The 18655-nt window shown below is 38.9% G+C and overlaps 1 protein-coding gene across 12 annotated transcripts in view; it reads right to left on the bottom strand.

Annotated features, from left to right (window-relative positions):
• Positions 1–18655, bottom strand: part of TFDP2 (transcription factor Dp-2) — a 192919-nt gene that overhangs the window by 47140 nt on the left and 127124 nt on the right. For all 12 annotated transcript variants that reach the window (XM_044946396.2, XM_025290717.3, XM_044946388.2 and 9 more), the window contains one exon: positions 1429–1532. In XM_044946396.2, coding sequence (XP_044802331.1) covers positions 1429–1532 — 104 coding nt within the window. The remainder of the gene's footprint in view (positions 1–1428; positions 1533–18655) is intronic.

The following is an 18655-nucleotide window of genomic DNA, read 5'->3' as shown; positions in this document are numbered from 1 at the left end:
TTAAGGAGAGCCCCAAACCTCCACTGCTTCTGACCTTTGCATCACTTATTCTGAGGTCTGCAGTAATCGAGTATCTCATATACACGAGTACGTATCACGGTCAAAACTGAAGTGTGTAAAGGCTTATATGTACTTTTAGTTCCAATTGACAGTGGGAAGGAAAATCACGTTTCGCAAAGAGGAATTCGAATTTGAGCCTTAGCAGCATCACTGAAATACCAAGAGGAAACAGTCTTTCAAAACACAGGAGTGCTGTAAGGGACAAATTCACGAAAGGTCCCATGTGCTTGTTTAATTCTGATGTTTATAGAATCACCTTTCAAAACACCGGCTTTCAAGGCAGGTGTGTCATCGCATGTGCGCCCACTGCAGTGTCTGGGGAGGGCCGAATGCTTAGCAGATGTCTGAAAATACACCCTGAGCTACTCAGAACTGTGGCTCCTCACCTGAGCTACAGTTTGTATGAGCTTGGGGCTAGATGACATTCTTCACATAGTTACAGAACTGGGCAACATCTTTAGCTTGGATTCTGCAGATGATTAACAGTCCTCAAGAGATCAAGAAAAATGTCACGTCTAGTATGTCTTAAGATCTCAAAGACTTTCCGAAGCCATTCATTATGTTAAAAGAGATTTTTATCTAAGTAATTGTGCATTTAGCATAGCCTATAGTACCATATATTATGAACAAAATTTATGCTTATGGCTCTAGAGATAAGAAGAGGTAAGCACTGACAAGGAAGAGTTATTGTTCAAATGTTTACGTACTTTTGCTAATGGTGGGTGAGGCCATTTAAATGAGGTATAGTTTTTATTAATACGTTAGCTGCATGTGACTGTTTATAAATAAGGCTGTCTTAAAAGCACTACTACTTTAATCTCTAGCATAATTAATGGAATACCTTCAGAGAAATGGTTAAATATTTTCCATTTAAATTCACTATTTCTACTGTTAAAGATTGAAATGAACTGGTGAGTTGTTTCTTCCTAAATGTCCTTTCATCAAAGAGGTTTTCAAATCAGTAACTCCAGATACACATTAACTGTTGGGTCATAATCAGTTTATATGAAAGTATACACTTCAGTGCAGTAAAGGTTATTTTAAAGAAAAAGGAGAGGAACATAAGACATAACAGATTTCAAATCAATTGGCTCAAACAACTGCAAACAAGAGAAGCCTCACAGAGGGGCAAAAAACTTAATATAACACATTCAGAATCCAGATTCAAAAATACATGAAAATTAAACATTGACAAACACAGTGTCTTTTTCTTAAGACTAACCAGTTACATTCAGCTAAAAATAAAACTTTAAAAATTAAGAGATAAGGTATTCACAGGAGTATTTCACCAAGCATCTTCAGTACAACTATCCTTTAAATTAGGATAAACTAAGCAAAGTTTCAAATCCTAAAATATGATTTTCTTACCATTTGGGGTCCAACATTCACATTTATTGGTCCTAAGGTTTTTGGTAAAATCTTTGTTGGTGAGTTGGTGCTGGAAACTGGAAATGCAACAAATGAAACGTTACCTGAAACGATATTAGAGCACTAGGTTAACGTTCTGCAACGTCAAGGTCACCTTCTATCAGTCTATACATCTGTGCTTTATTGCTGTTTAGTTGCTAAGTTGTTTCTCACTCTTTTGCTACCCCATGGACTGGAGCCCACCAGGTTGCATATTTATATGGGATTTTTCAGGCAATATTGGAGTGGATTGTCATTTCCTTCTCCAAGGGATCTTCCCAACCCAGAGACTGAACCTGTGTCTCCTGCACTGGCAGGTGGATTCTTTATCACTGAGCCAGCTGAGAAGCCCACATTTGTGCTTAAGTAACTTATCAAGTTATGAACAAGAAGGCATATAGGAAAGTCACACTATTACTTTGTTGTAGTGAGGATAATTAGCAAAATAAATCTGCAAAATATATAGTTCAGTCTATCTGATAACCACTAAACCTTAAGTTGGTTTTTTAAAGAAAAAAATATTTAAGAGTACATAATGTCAATCATGGGGCTTCCCTTGTAGCTCAGTCGGTAAAGAATCTGCCTGCAGTGCAGGAGACCTGGGTTCGATCCCTGGGTTGGGAAGATCCCCTGGAGAAAGAAATGGCAACCCACTCCAGTATCCTTGCCTGGAAAATCTCATGGACAGAGGAGCCTGGTGGGCTGCAGTCCATGGGGTCGCAAAGAGTCGGGCACGACTGAGTGACTAACACTTAACGTAAATCATAGTTTATATCACAGTTGAGAATTCCAGTTAGAGCTTGATTATAAATGACAGAACACAACAACAAGGAGATGAAGTATAAAATAAATATCTATTAAAAATTTTTATACTATAAAACAAATTTTTAATATTAAAAGTTAACATGGTTTCAAAATGTTGAGTTAGCCACTTTTTGAAATTTCTGTTATACTGGAAAAACAAATATAATGCTACCAAATGACTGATGGTAGAAACTGCTAGGATCTTCACAGTGTCTTCAAGTGATCTCAACAAACTAAATTTCAAGTTAAGGTAGCAAAATGCTATCCCTCCAAATGAAAAGCCGACCAATAATTTTCTGAACGTGTCAACTATTAATACCTAACTTTTCTGGACAAACTTCAGTTTATCAATATTTGTCTCATAAGATAACAGTGGAATCCAATGTAACAAAGGAGATCACACAGGAAGTGTGTGAAACAGGGTCAATATTGAAACTCTGGGGAAAAATCAACATTTAAGAGTAGGACCGGAAAGACACCATCCTCAGATGGCCCTTTGTTGGCTCCTACAAAGCCTGCCCAACTCCTGAATGCCTGCTCTCTCATCTCTTAGTTCTCGGCAGATCTCCTGCAGTAAGGAGCTCAGGCCATGAGGCTGAATTACAGCTCCTCTCCCTCAGCCTGTGAGCTTACTTGCACCCTCAAATGTTTTTACTTATTTCTTTCAGAGAGGAAGATTCTCATATAAATTACTTCTTTCATGTCTGCTCTGTACTTCCTGTCTTCTCAGGGAATTCTCGCATCAATTATTTCCTCTGTCTTCTGAGTTTTCAAGTATATTACTGGCTCCTTCCCCTCAGTTTCTTATATCATTTCCCTCAAATTCTACATTTCAAAATCAAATTCTTTAATCATATGACATCTCTTCTATGCAGAATCTAAAAAGAAACGATACAAATGAACTTATTTACAAACCAGAGTCACAGAGCTAGAGAACAAACTTACGGTTGCAGAGGTTGGTGGGGTGGTGGGGGAAGGACTGGGGGAAGGCATACTTAGGGAGTTGAAGATGGATATGTACACACTGCTATATTTAAAATGGAGAGCCAACAAGGTTCTCCTGTTTAGTGCATGGGACTCTGCTCAGTGTTATGTGGCAGCCCGGAGGGGAGAGGAGTTTGGGGGAGAGCAGATAAATGTATATGTATGGCTGAATCCCCCGTCTACCTGAAACTATCACAACATTGTTAATCGGCTGGACTCCAATACAAAAATAAAAAGCTTAAAAAAAAATCGAATTCCTTACCCTTCTCATGCCCACTCAGCAAGGACCAGTACCCAAATCTGCTTCTCCTTCTTGGTATGGATCATCACACACCAGCTACCCAAACCAGAAACCATCAACCCCTCTTCATTCAACCAACCACCACATCCTACTTGTTATCTCCTTACCCTGGCTCCAACAAACGTGTTGCTGGCACTTGTTTAATTTGGAACTTTATCAAATCTCATTTGAATGCAGTTACTTCTCTAATATAGAGGTTCACAGTCCTGGCTGTGCAATGGAATTATCTGGGAAGCAATAAAAAACCGCCAGTGTCTGGGTCTCAACCCCAGGCTGCTGATATAATTGGAGTCAACCTGGGCATTAGACTGTTAAAGTTCTCCAGGCGGCTCCTAGGTGCAGCCAGGGCTGAGCACCATTTCCCCAACTGGATATCCTACCTCAAATGGCTTTCCTAGCGTCTCTGCACATCTGTGAAGAACCAGTCTTTCCACTGATGAAACTGCTGTGGACACTCCCTATTTAAGGCATTTCTGAGGTTCCACAACGTTTTCTAAATGCCTTTCATGCTCCTCAATGTGGCACAAAAGCTCCCGCCTGGAGATCTCGGCCTCCCTGGGAAGCTTCGTGCTTAGCTACTCGGTCCACATGCACCTCCAATCAGATTAAATTCCCTGCAGTTCCAGAAAGGCCCCGGGTCAACCACTCCAACTCTGGGGCACACAATTCCTTCTGGTGGGAAGTCTCTCTCTGCTGAGACAACTCCTACCTTTCAGCATTTCAAAACAGCACTCCATACTATTTTCTGAGCCATCACTATGTGCCAAAGTGTGTTCTAGAGGCTTCCCACATATACAGCATCTCATTACTGCTTAGGACAAAAGTGTGAAGTGTATTCTTACTGACTGCATTTTACCCATGAAGAAATTAATTAAGATAGAGTGAGGTTACATAATTTGTACAAGGTCCCACAGGCTCTAGAGCTTCTGTTCTCTGTGTCTCTAGCCTCTATGCTCTTCTTCTGGGTTTTCGAAAATCTATTATTTACTTGAAATTCTACTGTAAAGGAGACTGTGTTATCAGTTGTGTATTCAAGTGCCTGGTTTAGTTCCTGGCATCAAAGAGGTACATGAAACAATAAAAACTGTTTGACTTGTACAGATTGGAGCTATTACCTTTCCTAATCTGGATCCATACTTTTCGTAATGTAGCCTAAACTGTATCTTCTGTTACTTTTTAACAGGTGAAATAAACTTACACACCTGGTCCTTTGTTTATTGTTTTTAAAACATGACTGAGCAATTGGTATAATCAAAGTGTCCTTACTCTCTAACTACTCAACTGATCTTTCATGTAACATGCATATCTTATCTGTTGCTCAAGATTGAGGTTATCATCAAAACTCCCCAAATGTGGTTATTCACCTTGCTTAAGAATTCACCTAACTGGAGAGCAGTACTAATCTGTGATTCTAGGCGGAAGAACCGTAACTGACAGACATGTGCCATGCATTCAGTCCTGGGCAGGAGGGGGACACATTACGAATCCATATAAAGATGAATCCAGCCCTGAAATCGTCTGACTCTCAGATGACTTTTCTTTTTTTTAATAGTCTTAGGGCTGCTGAATGTTTAAGATGAGATCATCTCTGATACACTGAGGAGCAAAAGTCAAAAATTTGCAAATAACAGTGAAGAAGAAACATATCAAAAAAACGATGATGAAGGTTAGGGAATAAATTGATCTCAATTTGAAACTTACCAGTAAAGGAAAATTAAGAATATAAAACTTAGGTCGAAAACAAAAAGAAAAATATCATTAAAGCCAGATCTGTTATGCCAGTTCGTATCAAAGAATTTAGCAGGAAACAAATAAATTTGATTCTAAAGAGTATCTGGAAAAGTAAAGACAGAGAACAGCTGAGAAATTTTGGGGAAAAAAAAAAAAAGGAATAATGGGGAAAGAGAGGAACTTTAGACCCCCAGATTTCACAATTATTAGACAGCTAAAGGGATTGAATTCATGTGACACTGGCTAAGATACAGACAAAAACACTGACAAAACAGAAACTGAAGTCCCAAATTTGTTTCATTTATATGTGGAAATTTTGTATGTGGTAAAAGTAGCATTTCAAATGAATGGAGAAAGGGCAGATTAACAGAATTTAAAAAATTTAAGTGAAAGAATTCATGCTTTTGAACTGTGGTGTTGGAGAAGACTCTTGAGAATCCCTTGGACTGCAAGGAGACCCAACCAGTCCATCCTAAAGGAGATCAGTTCTGAGTGTTCACTGGAAGGACTGATGCTGAAGCTGAAACTCCAATACTTGGGCCACCTGATGCGAACAGCTGACTCATTGGAAAAGACCCTGATGCTGAGAAAGACTGAGGGCAGGAGGAGAAAGGGACAACAGAGGATGAGATGGTTGGATGGCATCACCGACTCAATGGACATGGGTTTGGGTGGACTCCGGGAGTTGGTGATGGACAGGGAGGCCTGGCGTGCTGCGTTTCATGGGGTCGCAAAGAGTCGGTCACGACTGAGTGACTGAACTGAATGCCATAACAAACCACTTGTGGAATCTTTGTTCCCAACCAGAGATCAAGCCATGAGACTTTGGAGTGGGAGCACTGACTCTAAGATCCTAGACTACCAGAGAACTAACCCTAGGGAGTAACAGATAGTGAGAACTCCTACAAAGGAAACCACTTGAATAAAAGACCTGGCATTACCCAACCACCAGTAGCACCCTGTGCATCCAAACAACAAACAAAACAAAAAAGCAAACCCAATCATCAACAGACAGGATTACCACCTCACTCAGCCTTGCCCATCAGAGGAAAAACAAACAAACAAAAAACTCAGCATAAATCTTACCGTATATGAAGCTTACACAAACCACTGCACCAATCTTAGAGGGGCAGAAAACAAAAGGAAGAAAGAATTCAACCTTGAAGCCTAGGGAAAGGAGACCTCAAACACAGTAAGTTAAAAAAAAAAAATAATGAAAAGGTAGAGAAATACTGCACAAATGAAGGACAAACTAGAAACACAGAAACCCAAACAAATGAAGAGGAAATAGGCAAACTACCTGAAAAAGAATTCAGAATGATGATAGTACAGATAATAAAAAACCTTGAAAGCAGAATGGAGAAAATGCAAAAATCAATTAACAAAGACCTAGAAGAATTAAAGAATAAACATACAAACAACACAATTAACTGAAATTAAAAATAGGAAGAATCAATAGCAGAATATCAGAAGCAGAAGAACGAACCAGTGATATGGAAGATAAAATGGTGGAAATAACTTCTGAAGAGCAGAATAAAGTAAAACAAATGAAAAGAGCTGAGGACAGTCTCAGAGACCTCTGGGACAATAGCAAACACACCAACATTTGAATTATAGGGGTCCCAGAAGAAGAGAGAAAAAGAAAGGGTATGAGAAATTTTTTGAAGAGATTATAGTTGAAAATTTCCCCAATATGGAAAATGAAATAGTCAATCAAGTCCAAGAGGTACAAAGAGTTCCATACAGAATAAACTCAAGGAGAAACATGCCAAGACACATACTAATCAAACTAACAAAGATTAAACACAAAGAAAGAATATTAAAAGCAGCAAGGGAAAAGCAAAAAGTAACATACAGGGGAAACCCCATATGTTTAACAGCTGATCTTTCAGCAGAAACTCCGCAGGCCAGAAAGGAATGGCAGGATATATTTAAAGTACTGAAAGGGAAAAATCTACAACCAAGATTACTCTAGCTGGCAAGGATCTCATTCAAAATTGATGGAGAAATCAAAAGCTTTTCAGACAAGTAAGAGAATTCAGTACCACCAAACCAGCTTTAAAACAAATGTTAAAGGGACTTACACAGTCAAGAAACACAAGAGAAGAAAAAGATCTACAAATCAAACCCCAAACAATTAAGAAATGACAAATCAAACCCCAAACAATTAAGAAATGACAACAGCAACATATATATCAATAATTATGGATTATATATATCAACATATATATATATAATATATATATATCAGCAATCTGTGGATTCAATGCTATCCCTGTCAAATTACCAATGGCATTTTTCACAGAATTAAAAAAAAATTTTCACAATTCATATGGAAACACAAAAGACCCCAAATAGCCAAAGCAGTCTTGAGAAAGAAGAATGGAGCTGGAGGAATCAAACTTTCTGACTTCAGATTATACTACAAAGCTACAGTCATCAAGATGGTATGATACTGGTATAAAAACAGAAATATAGACCAATAGAATAAAATAGAAAGCCCAGAAATAAACCTACGCACCTATGGGTACCTTATTTTTGACAAAGGAGGCAAGAATATACAATGGGGCAAAGACAGCCTCTTCAATAAATGGTGCTGGGAAAACTGGACAGTTACATGCAAAAGAATCAAATTAGAACACTTCCTAACACCATGAAATGAATGAAGTCGCTCAGTTGTGTCTGACTCTTTGTGACCCAGTGGACTGTAGCCCACAACGCTCCTCTGTCCATGGGATTTTCCAGGCAAGAGTACTGGAGTGGGGTGCCATTTCCTTCTCCAGAGGATCTTCCCAACCCAGGGACTGAACCCAGGTCTCCCAGATTGTAAGCAAGACACTTTACCCTCTGAGCCAATAAACTCAAAATGGAGTAAACACCTAAATGTAAGACCAGAAACTACAAAACTCTTAGAGGAAAACATAGGCAGAACACTTGATGACATAAATCAAAGCAAGATCCTCCACGATCTACCTCCTAGAGTAATGGAAATAAAAACAGAAGTAAACAAGTGGGATCTGATTAAACCTAAAAGCTTTTGCACAGCAAAGGAAACTATAAGCAAGGTGAAAAGACAACCCTCAGAATGGGAGAATAATAACAACAAATGAAACAACTGACAAAGGATTAATTTCCAAAATGTACAAGCAGCTCATACAACTCAATACCAGAAAAACAAACAACCCAATCAAAAAGTGGGAAAAGACCTAAACAGACATTTCTCCAAAGAAGACATACAGATGGCTAACAAACACATGAAAAGATGCTCAACATCGCTCATTATTAGAGAAATGCAAATCAAAACTCCAATGAGATACTATTACCTCATACCAGCCATATGCCATCATCAAAAAGTCTACAAACAATAAATGCTGGAGAGGATGTGGAGAAAAAGGAATGCTCTTGCACTATTGGTGGGAATGTAAATTGATACAGCCACTACGGAAGACGGTATGGAGATTCCTTAGGAAACTAGGAATAAAACCACCATATGACCTAGCAATCCACGCCTAGGCATATACCCTGAGGAAACCAAAACTGAAAAAGACACATGTATCTCATTGTTCATTGCAGCACTATTTACAATAGCTAGAACATGGAAGCAACCTAGATGTCCATCGACAGATGAATGGATAAAGAATTAGTGGTATGTATACACAATAGAATATTACTCAGCCATAAAAAGGAACACATTTGAGTCAGTTCTGATGAGGTGGATGAACTTACAGTCTATTATACAGAGTGAAGTAAGTCAGAAAGAGAAAGATAAATATCATAGTCTAATGCATATATATGGAATCTAGAAAAATGGTACTGAAGAATTTATTTATAGGGCAGCAATGGAGAAACAGACATAGAAAACAGACTTATGGACATGGGGAGAGGGGAGGAGAGGGTGAGATGTATGGAAAGAGAAACATGGAAACTTACATTATCATATGTAAAATGGATAGCCAACGGGAATTTGCTGTATGTCTCAGGAAACCCAAATCAGGGGGTCTGTATCAACCTAGAGGGGTAGGATGGTGAGGGAGATGGGAGGGAGCTTCAAAGGGAAGGGGATGTATGTATACATCCATCAATCCATGTATGGTTGATTCATGGTGAGGTTTGACAGAAAACAAAATTCTGTAAAGCAATTATCCTTCAATTAAAAAAAAAAACAAAACCTACATATACATGTAAGTTTACAGATGCAGAAAGAGTCTGGTAAGATAACAAACTTAATAGAGGTTACCTCTGGGTGAGTAGTAGGGAAAAATGTTTTCCTTTGTTTTATACTTTATTATTATTAAGTTTTTTGAACATGCATGCACTTGTTTTATAATGTAAAAACCTATTGCTACTCTGAACCAAAAAAATAAAGTGGCAGGGAGTCAGCCAGCACTGTTCATACAAGGTAAGATCTATAAATGAAGCATCTCTGTTTGATAATTAGTAAAAATGAAATTTGTCTCTTAACTTTAACTTAACTTTTAACTGCTAAGGAGCAGTTAAAGAGACTCTACTGGTATTTCACAATTGTAATATCTAGAAATAAAAGAAATGTATTTAGACATAATTTACTTTCATAAAATCAACTAGGCTCAGCAGCAGAAATATAATTTTTTGGATTCAAAAAGACATTTAAATAGGTTACAAACATCCAGCCTCCTGAAATGTCAGCTCCATTAGAAGTAAACCAAACCAAGTCTAAATAATTTTTCATAAGTACTTGGCCTTAATTCACAGCTGCCTAGCAACAGGGTCCTGACACTGTCCAGAAGCCAATGTCTAGCACATGATGTATTTATTAAAAACAAAAATTTAAAGACCTGCCTGGATTTTGATCCTGGCAATTCCCTGAATTAACTAAAATGAGATCAATCACCTAGGAAAGGGGCTCGAAAAAGAGCTAAAACTTATGCCAAATCTTGGCAGAGGCACAAAATTTTGCCTCAAATTTTATCTTGATTTCTTGAATAACTGGAATCATTCTGTTTTCCATTAGAATTGTCCACACACCAAAGAGTTCTTTCACTTGGGCTGGGGGGCTGGGGGTGGGGGGCAGGTGCAGGGCACAGTTCTAGTTAATCACCTTCAATATGTCCAATTAAAATGAAAAATTCAAATAATTGTGGTTTGTTATGATGTAAGTGGGCTTCCCAGATGGCGCTAGTGGTAAAGAACCCGCCTGCCAATGCAGGAGATGTAAGAGGCGTGGGTCAGGAAGATTCCCCTGGAGACGGGCATGGCAACCCACTCCGGTATTCTTGCCTAGAGAATCCCCATGGACAGAGGAGCCTGGTGGGCTACAGTCCACGGGGTTGCAGAGAGTCAGACATGACTGAAGTGACTAAGCATGTATGATGTCAGTACAAGTTATATTTTATCTTCTGGGGAAAAAATTTTTGGCCTTGAACTAGCTTTGGGGAAAACCTTCATCCAAGCCTATCACATCCTCCTAGAAGAACAACATTAGTAACTTATTATAGGAACAAATATGCTTATTTTACGGGTTTATAAATATCTCAAATCAGAAATTGTTAACATCCTATATGTACAGGGTCCAAACTTCACAGGACAAGCTAAACCTAAAGCCGTAAAGAATAGTTAAAAATGTGGTGGTATATATATGTGTTTGTCAAACTCGTAGAACTCTAGGCTAAAAACAGTTCATTCTACTGCATGTAAATTGCATCTTAATTTTGTAAAATTGGAAAAAAGTGCCCTATGCAATTTATTTACTTATTGCTAATAAGCTAATTACAGATTAAACAATCCTCTTGCTTGTCCTCTTCTGTTACCTACTTTACAAATCTATTTTTTAAACAGGTAGTTCATGGATTTGTCTAAACTACATTCTTCCGGCTACTCTCTCTTTGGAAAACCTCTTGCATCATCACAATCTATCCCCTTCTGCTGGATCACTCTTATCAGCCTATGAACACACATTTTTTTTCTTTCATCCTAAAAACAAAACACAAAAACATAGTTAAGTTTCCTTAACTATGTACATAGCTCTCCAGCTACGAATTTCTGTTGCCCTTCACAACAACAAAACTCACCAGATCTGTCAACATCTGCTCTCTCTACTTCTCCAGTCTGTTTTCTTTAACCCACTCCCATGCCCGCTCCCCAACTTCACTGAACTAGCTCTTACCAAGATCATCTCCATGTTGCTAGATCCAATGGCCAATTCTGTTTTCAACTTAACCTTAATCTACCAGCCATATCTGATACTTTCAAAATCACACCTTCCTCTCAAACACTCTCCACTTGGCATCCAAACCTCCATTCTCTCTTGGTTCTCCTCCGAACCACTGGCTTCTCCTCACTCGTGGTTGCTGGATCCTCCTCTAGAAACAACCGAGAGCCCTTTGTATTGGTTCTCTGACTCCTCTGTCAACTCTTCCTCACGAGGTGGTATGACAGCTCCTGTCAGACTCATGTATCCAACTGTCCTTTTGCATATCTCCATTTTGATGATTAATTGTGACCTCAAACTTAATATACTTGAAACTGAACTCTTAATACTACAAATCTCTTGACGGCTCCCCAGCCCACACAGAAAACTCCTTCCCCATCTCTCTCTTCATCGCGGTAAATGTCAACTCCATCTCTTAATAGACCAAAAGAGATCACTATTGACATTCTCTTATATCCTACACACAATCCATTAATAAATCCTACTGGCCCTATCTTTAAAATGTATTCTGACTAGAGAACCAAGTTGTGGTTACCAGTTAGGGGGGACAGACAATATAGAGGTCAGGGATTGGGAAGCACAAATTATTGGGTGTAAGATAGGCTCAAGGAAGTATTGTTCAACATGAGAAATATAGTCAGTGTCTTATAAAACTACAGATAGCCAAAAAAAAAAAGCAGATGGACAATGAAAAATGTAACAAAATGTACAAAAAAGAATGCAATTAAAAAAACCCAAACAATCTATGTACAAAGAGGTTGTGTTAGAATATTGCTGGTTTATATTTATGATGGTGGTCCTTATTTTGAATTTTCATTTAGTTCTTTGCTATACATCTGTATCCATACCCACAATAAAAATGATTTAATATTTACAAAAAATAAAATAAATGTGGGACTTCCTTGGTGGTCCAGTAGCTAAAACTGCACTCCCAATGCAGGGGGCCTGGGTTCGATCCCTGGTCAGGGAACTAGATCCCACGTGCCACAACTAAGAGTTGTAACTAAAGATCCCACATGTCATGCTGCAATGAAGACCCAGCTCAGGCAAACAAATAATTAATAATATCAAGCCTTCAATAAACTCATAGTTTAAAAAATAAATGAAACAAAATAAAATGTATCTTGAATACAACCATTTCTCATGCACTCTGCTGCTACCACTCTGATCCAAGTGACCATTTCTATCTTGAATTATTGTAATGTGTTCCTGATTCATCCACCTGTCCTGCATTAGGCCCACCTAACCCCACAACTCTACTCCCAAGCTTTCCAATACAGTAGTCATTAGACAGAAGCTATAAAGCACTTGAAATGTAGTTACCACAACTGAGGACCTAATTTCTAGACTTTTGTGGTTGTTGCTTAGTCGCTAAGTCCTGTCTTAGTATCGTTAATACCCTTTGCAACTCTTTGTGACTCCATGGACTGTAGCCTGCCAGGCTCCTCATGCCTGGGAAATCCAGTGTGCAGGATTTCCCAGGTAAGAATACTGGAGTGAGTTGCCATTTCCCTCTCTAAATTCCTAAACTTTTAAAATTTTAATTAACTCAAATTTAAAAACTGAAGCAGTAGAAAATATTTTTCCATTAAAAACAACATGACTATTTTGGTAGTACTGCATTTCACCCCAACTGTTGAAACTTTAACATCTAAACTGAAACGTGCTTTAAGTGTAAGATAACAGATTTTGAAGGCTAAGTAACCAAAATCCATCTCACTAAAAGTCTAATTATGTTGACTTCATGTTCAATGATAAACGTTCTAGATATTGGGGTAAATAAAATTTATCATTCAGATTAATTTTATCTGTTTCTTTTCACCATTTTAACCTGGCTACTAGAAAATTTAAAATTATGTGACTTAGGTCGTCCTACTGAAAAGCACTGCTCTATCTGTCATCACACAGCCGAGTGATCCTGTTTTGTGGAGTAATTCTCTTCCAAACTCTCCAGTTGACTTTGCGTCTCAGTTCGCATAAGTCCTTAAGATGGTTAACGGGGCCCAAGGTCACTAACCCCTCCTTTCTCACATCGCCAGCTGTCAGATCTCTCCCCATCCCTCCCTTTGTTGTACTGCATTCACCCCGGACTGTGCGCTGCTCCTCAAACCACGTCCAGCAATGTTCTCCCTCATGGCCTTTGTCTCTCAAGTTCCCTCTGTTGATAACTTCCTTCCCCTAGATATCTATCTATGTGCCTTATTCCCCAGTTTCCTTCAAGACTCTGCTCGGTTGTCAGTGCATCAGAAATGCCTGACTATCCCATGTCAGCACTTCTTGATTCACCATGATTTTTCACCACAGTACTTCTCTGTTTGACTGTACTGCACATTTACTTGCTTGTATGATCATTATCTGCCCACAGCACACATGACACATCTGTCACAGAGACACATGCACCCCGATGTTCACTGTAGCACTATTTACAATAGCCAAGGACATGGGAACAACCTAGATGTCCATCAAAAGAGGAATGGATAAAGAAGATGTGGTGTATGTATGCATATATATTTACACACACACACACACACACACACACACACACACACACACACACACAGGTAAATACAATGGAATACTGCTGCTGCTAAGTCGCTTCAGCCGTGTCCGACTCTGTGTGACCCCATAGACGGCAGCCCACCAGGTTCTGCCGTCCCTGGGATTCTCCAGGCAAGAACACTGGAGTGGGTTGCCATTTCCTTCTCCGATGCATGAAAGTGAAAAGTGAAAGTGAAGATGCTCAGTCGTGTTCGACTCTTAGCGACCCCATGGACTGCAGCCCACCAGGCTCCTCCGTCCATGGGATCTTCCAGGCAAGAGTACTGGAGGGGGGTGCCATTGCCTTCTCCTAAACACTGTCATACAGAGTGAAGTCAGAAAAACAAGTATATATTAATGTATATATGTGGAATCTGAACAAATTGGTATAGACCATCAGAGACACAGATGTAGAGAACAAATGAAATGTATGGACACCAAGGGAGGAAGGGTGGGTGTGGGATTAATGGAGAGATTGGGATTGACATATACACACTATTGATACGATGTACAAAACAGATAACTAATGTGGCTCAGTGGTAAACAATCCACCTGTCAATGCAGGAAATACAGGAGATGCAGATTCGATCCCAGGGTCGGGAAGATCCCTGGAGGAGGAAATGGCAACCCACTGCAGTATTCTGCCGGAGAAAAATCCTGGCATGGACAGAGGAGCCTAGTGGGCTATAGGTCTACACATTCACAAGAGAGTCGGACACAAATGACAAACCACACACACTGAGAACACACTGTAAGCACAGGGGACTCCACTCACTGCTCCACGATGACCTCAACGTGAAGGAAATCCAAGAAAGAGGAGATGTATGTATACTTAAAGCCGATTCACTTTGCTGCACAGTAAGCAAAAACTACCACAACATTGTACAGTAACTATACTCCAATAAAAATATATGTCAGATGAATGAATGAATGCACGAATACATGAATGTCTGCATGGAAGCATGTGATACAAATTCAGGAGATAGGCATATTCAATGAAAACTAAATCTCCTCCCATCACCAACCACCACCTAACCATCCCCCCTTCCCTAGTGACAGCTACGATGCCAGTTTCTCTATAACCTTGCAGAAATACTCAAGGCATATACTAACATATATGCATATATACATACCCTTTTTCCCTTACACATATGGTCCAAAAAAAGCAGTTTGCACATTGCTTTTTTACCACTTAACAATACTATATCTATTTTAGATGTCTTTCCCTACCTATTTACATTCATATGTAATTTTGCTTAAACATTTACTTTGTTAGCTATTTCTTTTTATAGCTCTAGCAGCTTGAGTCCCTTAATAATGGAAAGCTTTTAGTGTTACAAATATTAATAGTAAAATCTTTTTATTACTACAAATAATGCTGCAATGACTACATATATCTTTACACACATCAGTTGTACCAAATATCTGTACAAATTCATCCGCTGTTCAGAAATGTGTGAATGTATCCATTTCCACATAACCTTACCAACTCAGTGTTTTATCAAACTTTATTTCTGTCAATCTTTAGGTTAAAAATAGCATCTCACTTTGATTTTATTTTGGTTTTATTATTATGAATAAGGCTAATATGCTTTGTTTAAAAGTCATCTAAATTTTCCTTCCTGAGAATTAGGACCATCTTCCTATTGGCTATTGGTGATTCATTGGTGGACTCTCTTTAAATACTGAAAGGGTGAGAATATTCTTTGTTATACCTGGTGAACATATTTTTCCCAATTTGACACTTGTCTTTGGCTTTTATATATGATTTTCTCTTCACATTTGAAAAGAGTGTTGTCAATCTTATACTTCTTTCCTTTTATGACTTTAATGTCATATTAAAAAGGTCTGTGAACACATAAGAGATGCAGGTTAAATCTCTGAGTCAGGAAGATCCCCTGAAGGAGGGCATGGCAACCCACTCCAGCATTCTTGCCTGGAAAATCCCATGGACAGAGGAGCCTGGCGGGCTACAGTCCACAGGGTCACAAGAGAGTCAGACAAGACTGAAGTGACTTAGCATGCACAAGTTTGGTATTTCCAGTTAGATATGCTATTCTTGAATTTAATTGTCATTCATTACATACTAAAGACTGTATTAAACATCCCCCATGTTTTCTACACTGATACCTTCATTTAAGTTTAACATTCTTGACCATCTGGAATTTATTTAACGTGAGAAATGAATGACCCAATTTTGCCCCCTAGATGGCTACTTTAGGCTACCAATGGTAGATGGCGACCATCTAATGAGAACTCTACTCCCCTCCCCCACGCTACATGAAAGTCTACCTTACTGACTACCTTCAGTCGTACTACTAAGTCTACCTTACTATTTGCTCCACTGATGTGCCTCTTTATGTGACAGCATCACATGCTTCACTTCGTTCACGATTAACATTTCCAACAGAGAATACGGAGACTCAGAAAGTGTCAAGCGTTTCCCTCCTTCCCATACTACCCTTTAATTATTTGTTAATAACGGTTTTAAAGGACTATAGATCAGTTTCAAATACAGTACTAATGAGGTCAAGTCACAGGTCAATTCTGGAAGAGGTCCATTCATTCTGCAAAAAGGGAAGAGTCCACAGTCTTCAGACTGTATTTCTAATTCTAGCCAGTCATCTAGCAAATAACATTTGTCACTGAAGAGAGAGTGGGGTAGGGAGAACAATGTGATGGCTCAGGGGATATTTATAACCTTTATTTGAAAAATAACTCAGGCCCCACAGATCAAACGCACCATCTTCATAAAGCAGGCACACATTAGTTTGCAAAGATAGGGGAAATAGCAAATCTGTAAAGATCTGATCTTATCTGATGTGTAAGATGCATGTGGGGATTGGTGACTGAAGGTAAATAAACCAGAAGTCACTCTGACTTCATTTGTTAACTCTTTTTTTTTAAGTTTTCTTTCTATTTACGATTTAGCTACGTACTGGGCATTACCTGTATGTACCCCATAACACTGCTGTGTTCTATATTGTTGCATCTGTATTCAATCATGTTAACCAAAGTTGCTAAGATTAAATCCAACACCATTATTACACTTTGTAACATGGGTGGCCATGGTATCACTATAATTGGTAAGGCTGAGAAACAGAAAAGTTCATAAGATCTCCAAAGTTATGGTTAAAATGACCTTTAGTGTATGTGGTTCCAAAATGGAAATCAAGCATCCTTACAGCATAAATGAAGACAGAAGAAGTGAAATGCACATTCCTATATATCACAGGCATAGAAGCCAGAGTCGGAATGTTTTTGCAGCTGTCAGAAAACAAGACTTCTAGGATTACCCACTAAAGGACCACCTAACCCAACTCTTTCCAAGGAACCAGAGAGGATCCTTGAAGTGACAATAACCCCCCAGCCCCAAAAAAAACCAACTCTACAGCCCTCAGAGCATACTCCCAGTGGGCCAATAAATCTATGTCAGTCCTTCCTTGCCTAGAGGATCCAGTCTTTTCTCTTGGCTTTGATAAGCATTTTTACTTGGAGGACACCTTTTAAAACCATTAGCTAGCTCTCCCTTTCTCTGGTATCCATAACCATAAATATCCTGGATTCTTCAATATGAAAGGAGAAAAACATTTCTTTCTCCTTCTCCTCACATGTCAGAATTGAGAGAGGGCCTAATAATTTCTTAAATGAACTGCTAATTCAAGCTCTGGTATCAGGAATGTTATCACTGTTTTCGTTTAGTTCATCAAATGTCAAAGCTAAAAGATCTTAGAAATCATATAGTCCATTCGCTCTGGGTTTCTTTTGTAGGACTTTTCCTTTTCAATGTCCATCCAAAAACATTCAGCTCTTCTAGAGACTGGATCCTATTGTTTTTCAATGGTTTCCTTATTTTTAGTTAAAATATGTCCCTTTGTCCTTTTTCTGTTTACCTTGCTGAGACAAGGACAACTTTTAATTCTTGATTTCCACTTCCACCTCCTTAATTAGGATTTCCAAGTGTTGAACACATTATCTTCTGATTAATAATTAAGTTTACCATATGGCCTCAAACGATTTGGTTCTTCCAAGCCTTCCCAGTAATTCTTCCCATGTGCCTGGTCATAGGACGCAAAGAGGATGACTATAGTGGGAGAGGGTAGTATCCCTCTTCATCAAAATACGTTTCTGGGCTCCACTAGACACCTAAAGAATCAAAAACCAGGTGGCAATGAGTATTTTAAATAAGTAGGTGCCTCAGATGATTCTGAGGATCAAGCAAGACTGGGACAAACTGCTACAAGACCCTTTTTCTCTGTGCGCAAATTCAGGAAGCAGTGATGTCTAAGCAGACTCTTTCTACGCCACTTATCTCTTAAAAAGAGAAAGGGCTAAGTGACCCTTATTTATTATCAATTATTATTATTTATTGTCTCTTGTGCTTAAATGTTATATCTTTTCAGTGTTTAGCCTATTTTCAGCCACTACTTTTAGCACCTCACCAGAGCCAACAGACCCACCAGATGGCACATAGACGCTGTCTGTTGTCTAGAAAAGAGAGTGAGCGGAAAGCAGCATATTTTATCTTGGACCAACAGCCACTGAATGGCTGGAGTAGATCAACACAGCTGGGTGCAACCACAAGATCAGGCCCGATGAGCATCAGAATACCCAAGGGCACTTAATTGGAAATCACTCTCCGG

The sequence above is a fragment of the Bubalus bubalis genome, chromosome 1 (genome assembly GCF_019923935.1).
Source record: "Bubalus bubalis isolate 160015118507 breed Murrah chromosome 1, NDDB_SH_1, whole genome shotgun sequence".
Lineage (NCBI taxonomy): Eukaryota > Metazoa > Chordata > Mammalia > Artiodactyla > Bovidae > Bubalus > Bubalus bubalis.
This window is presented reverse-complemented; position numbering and strand designations above follow the sequence as displayed.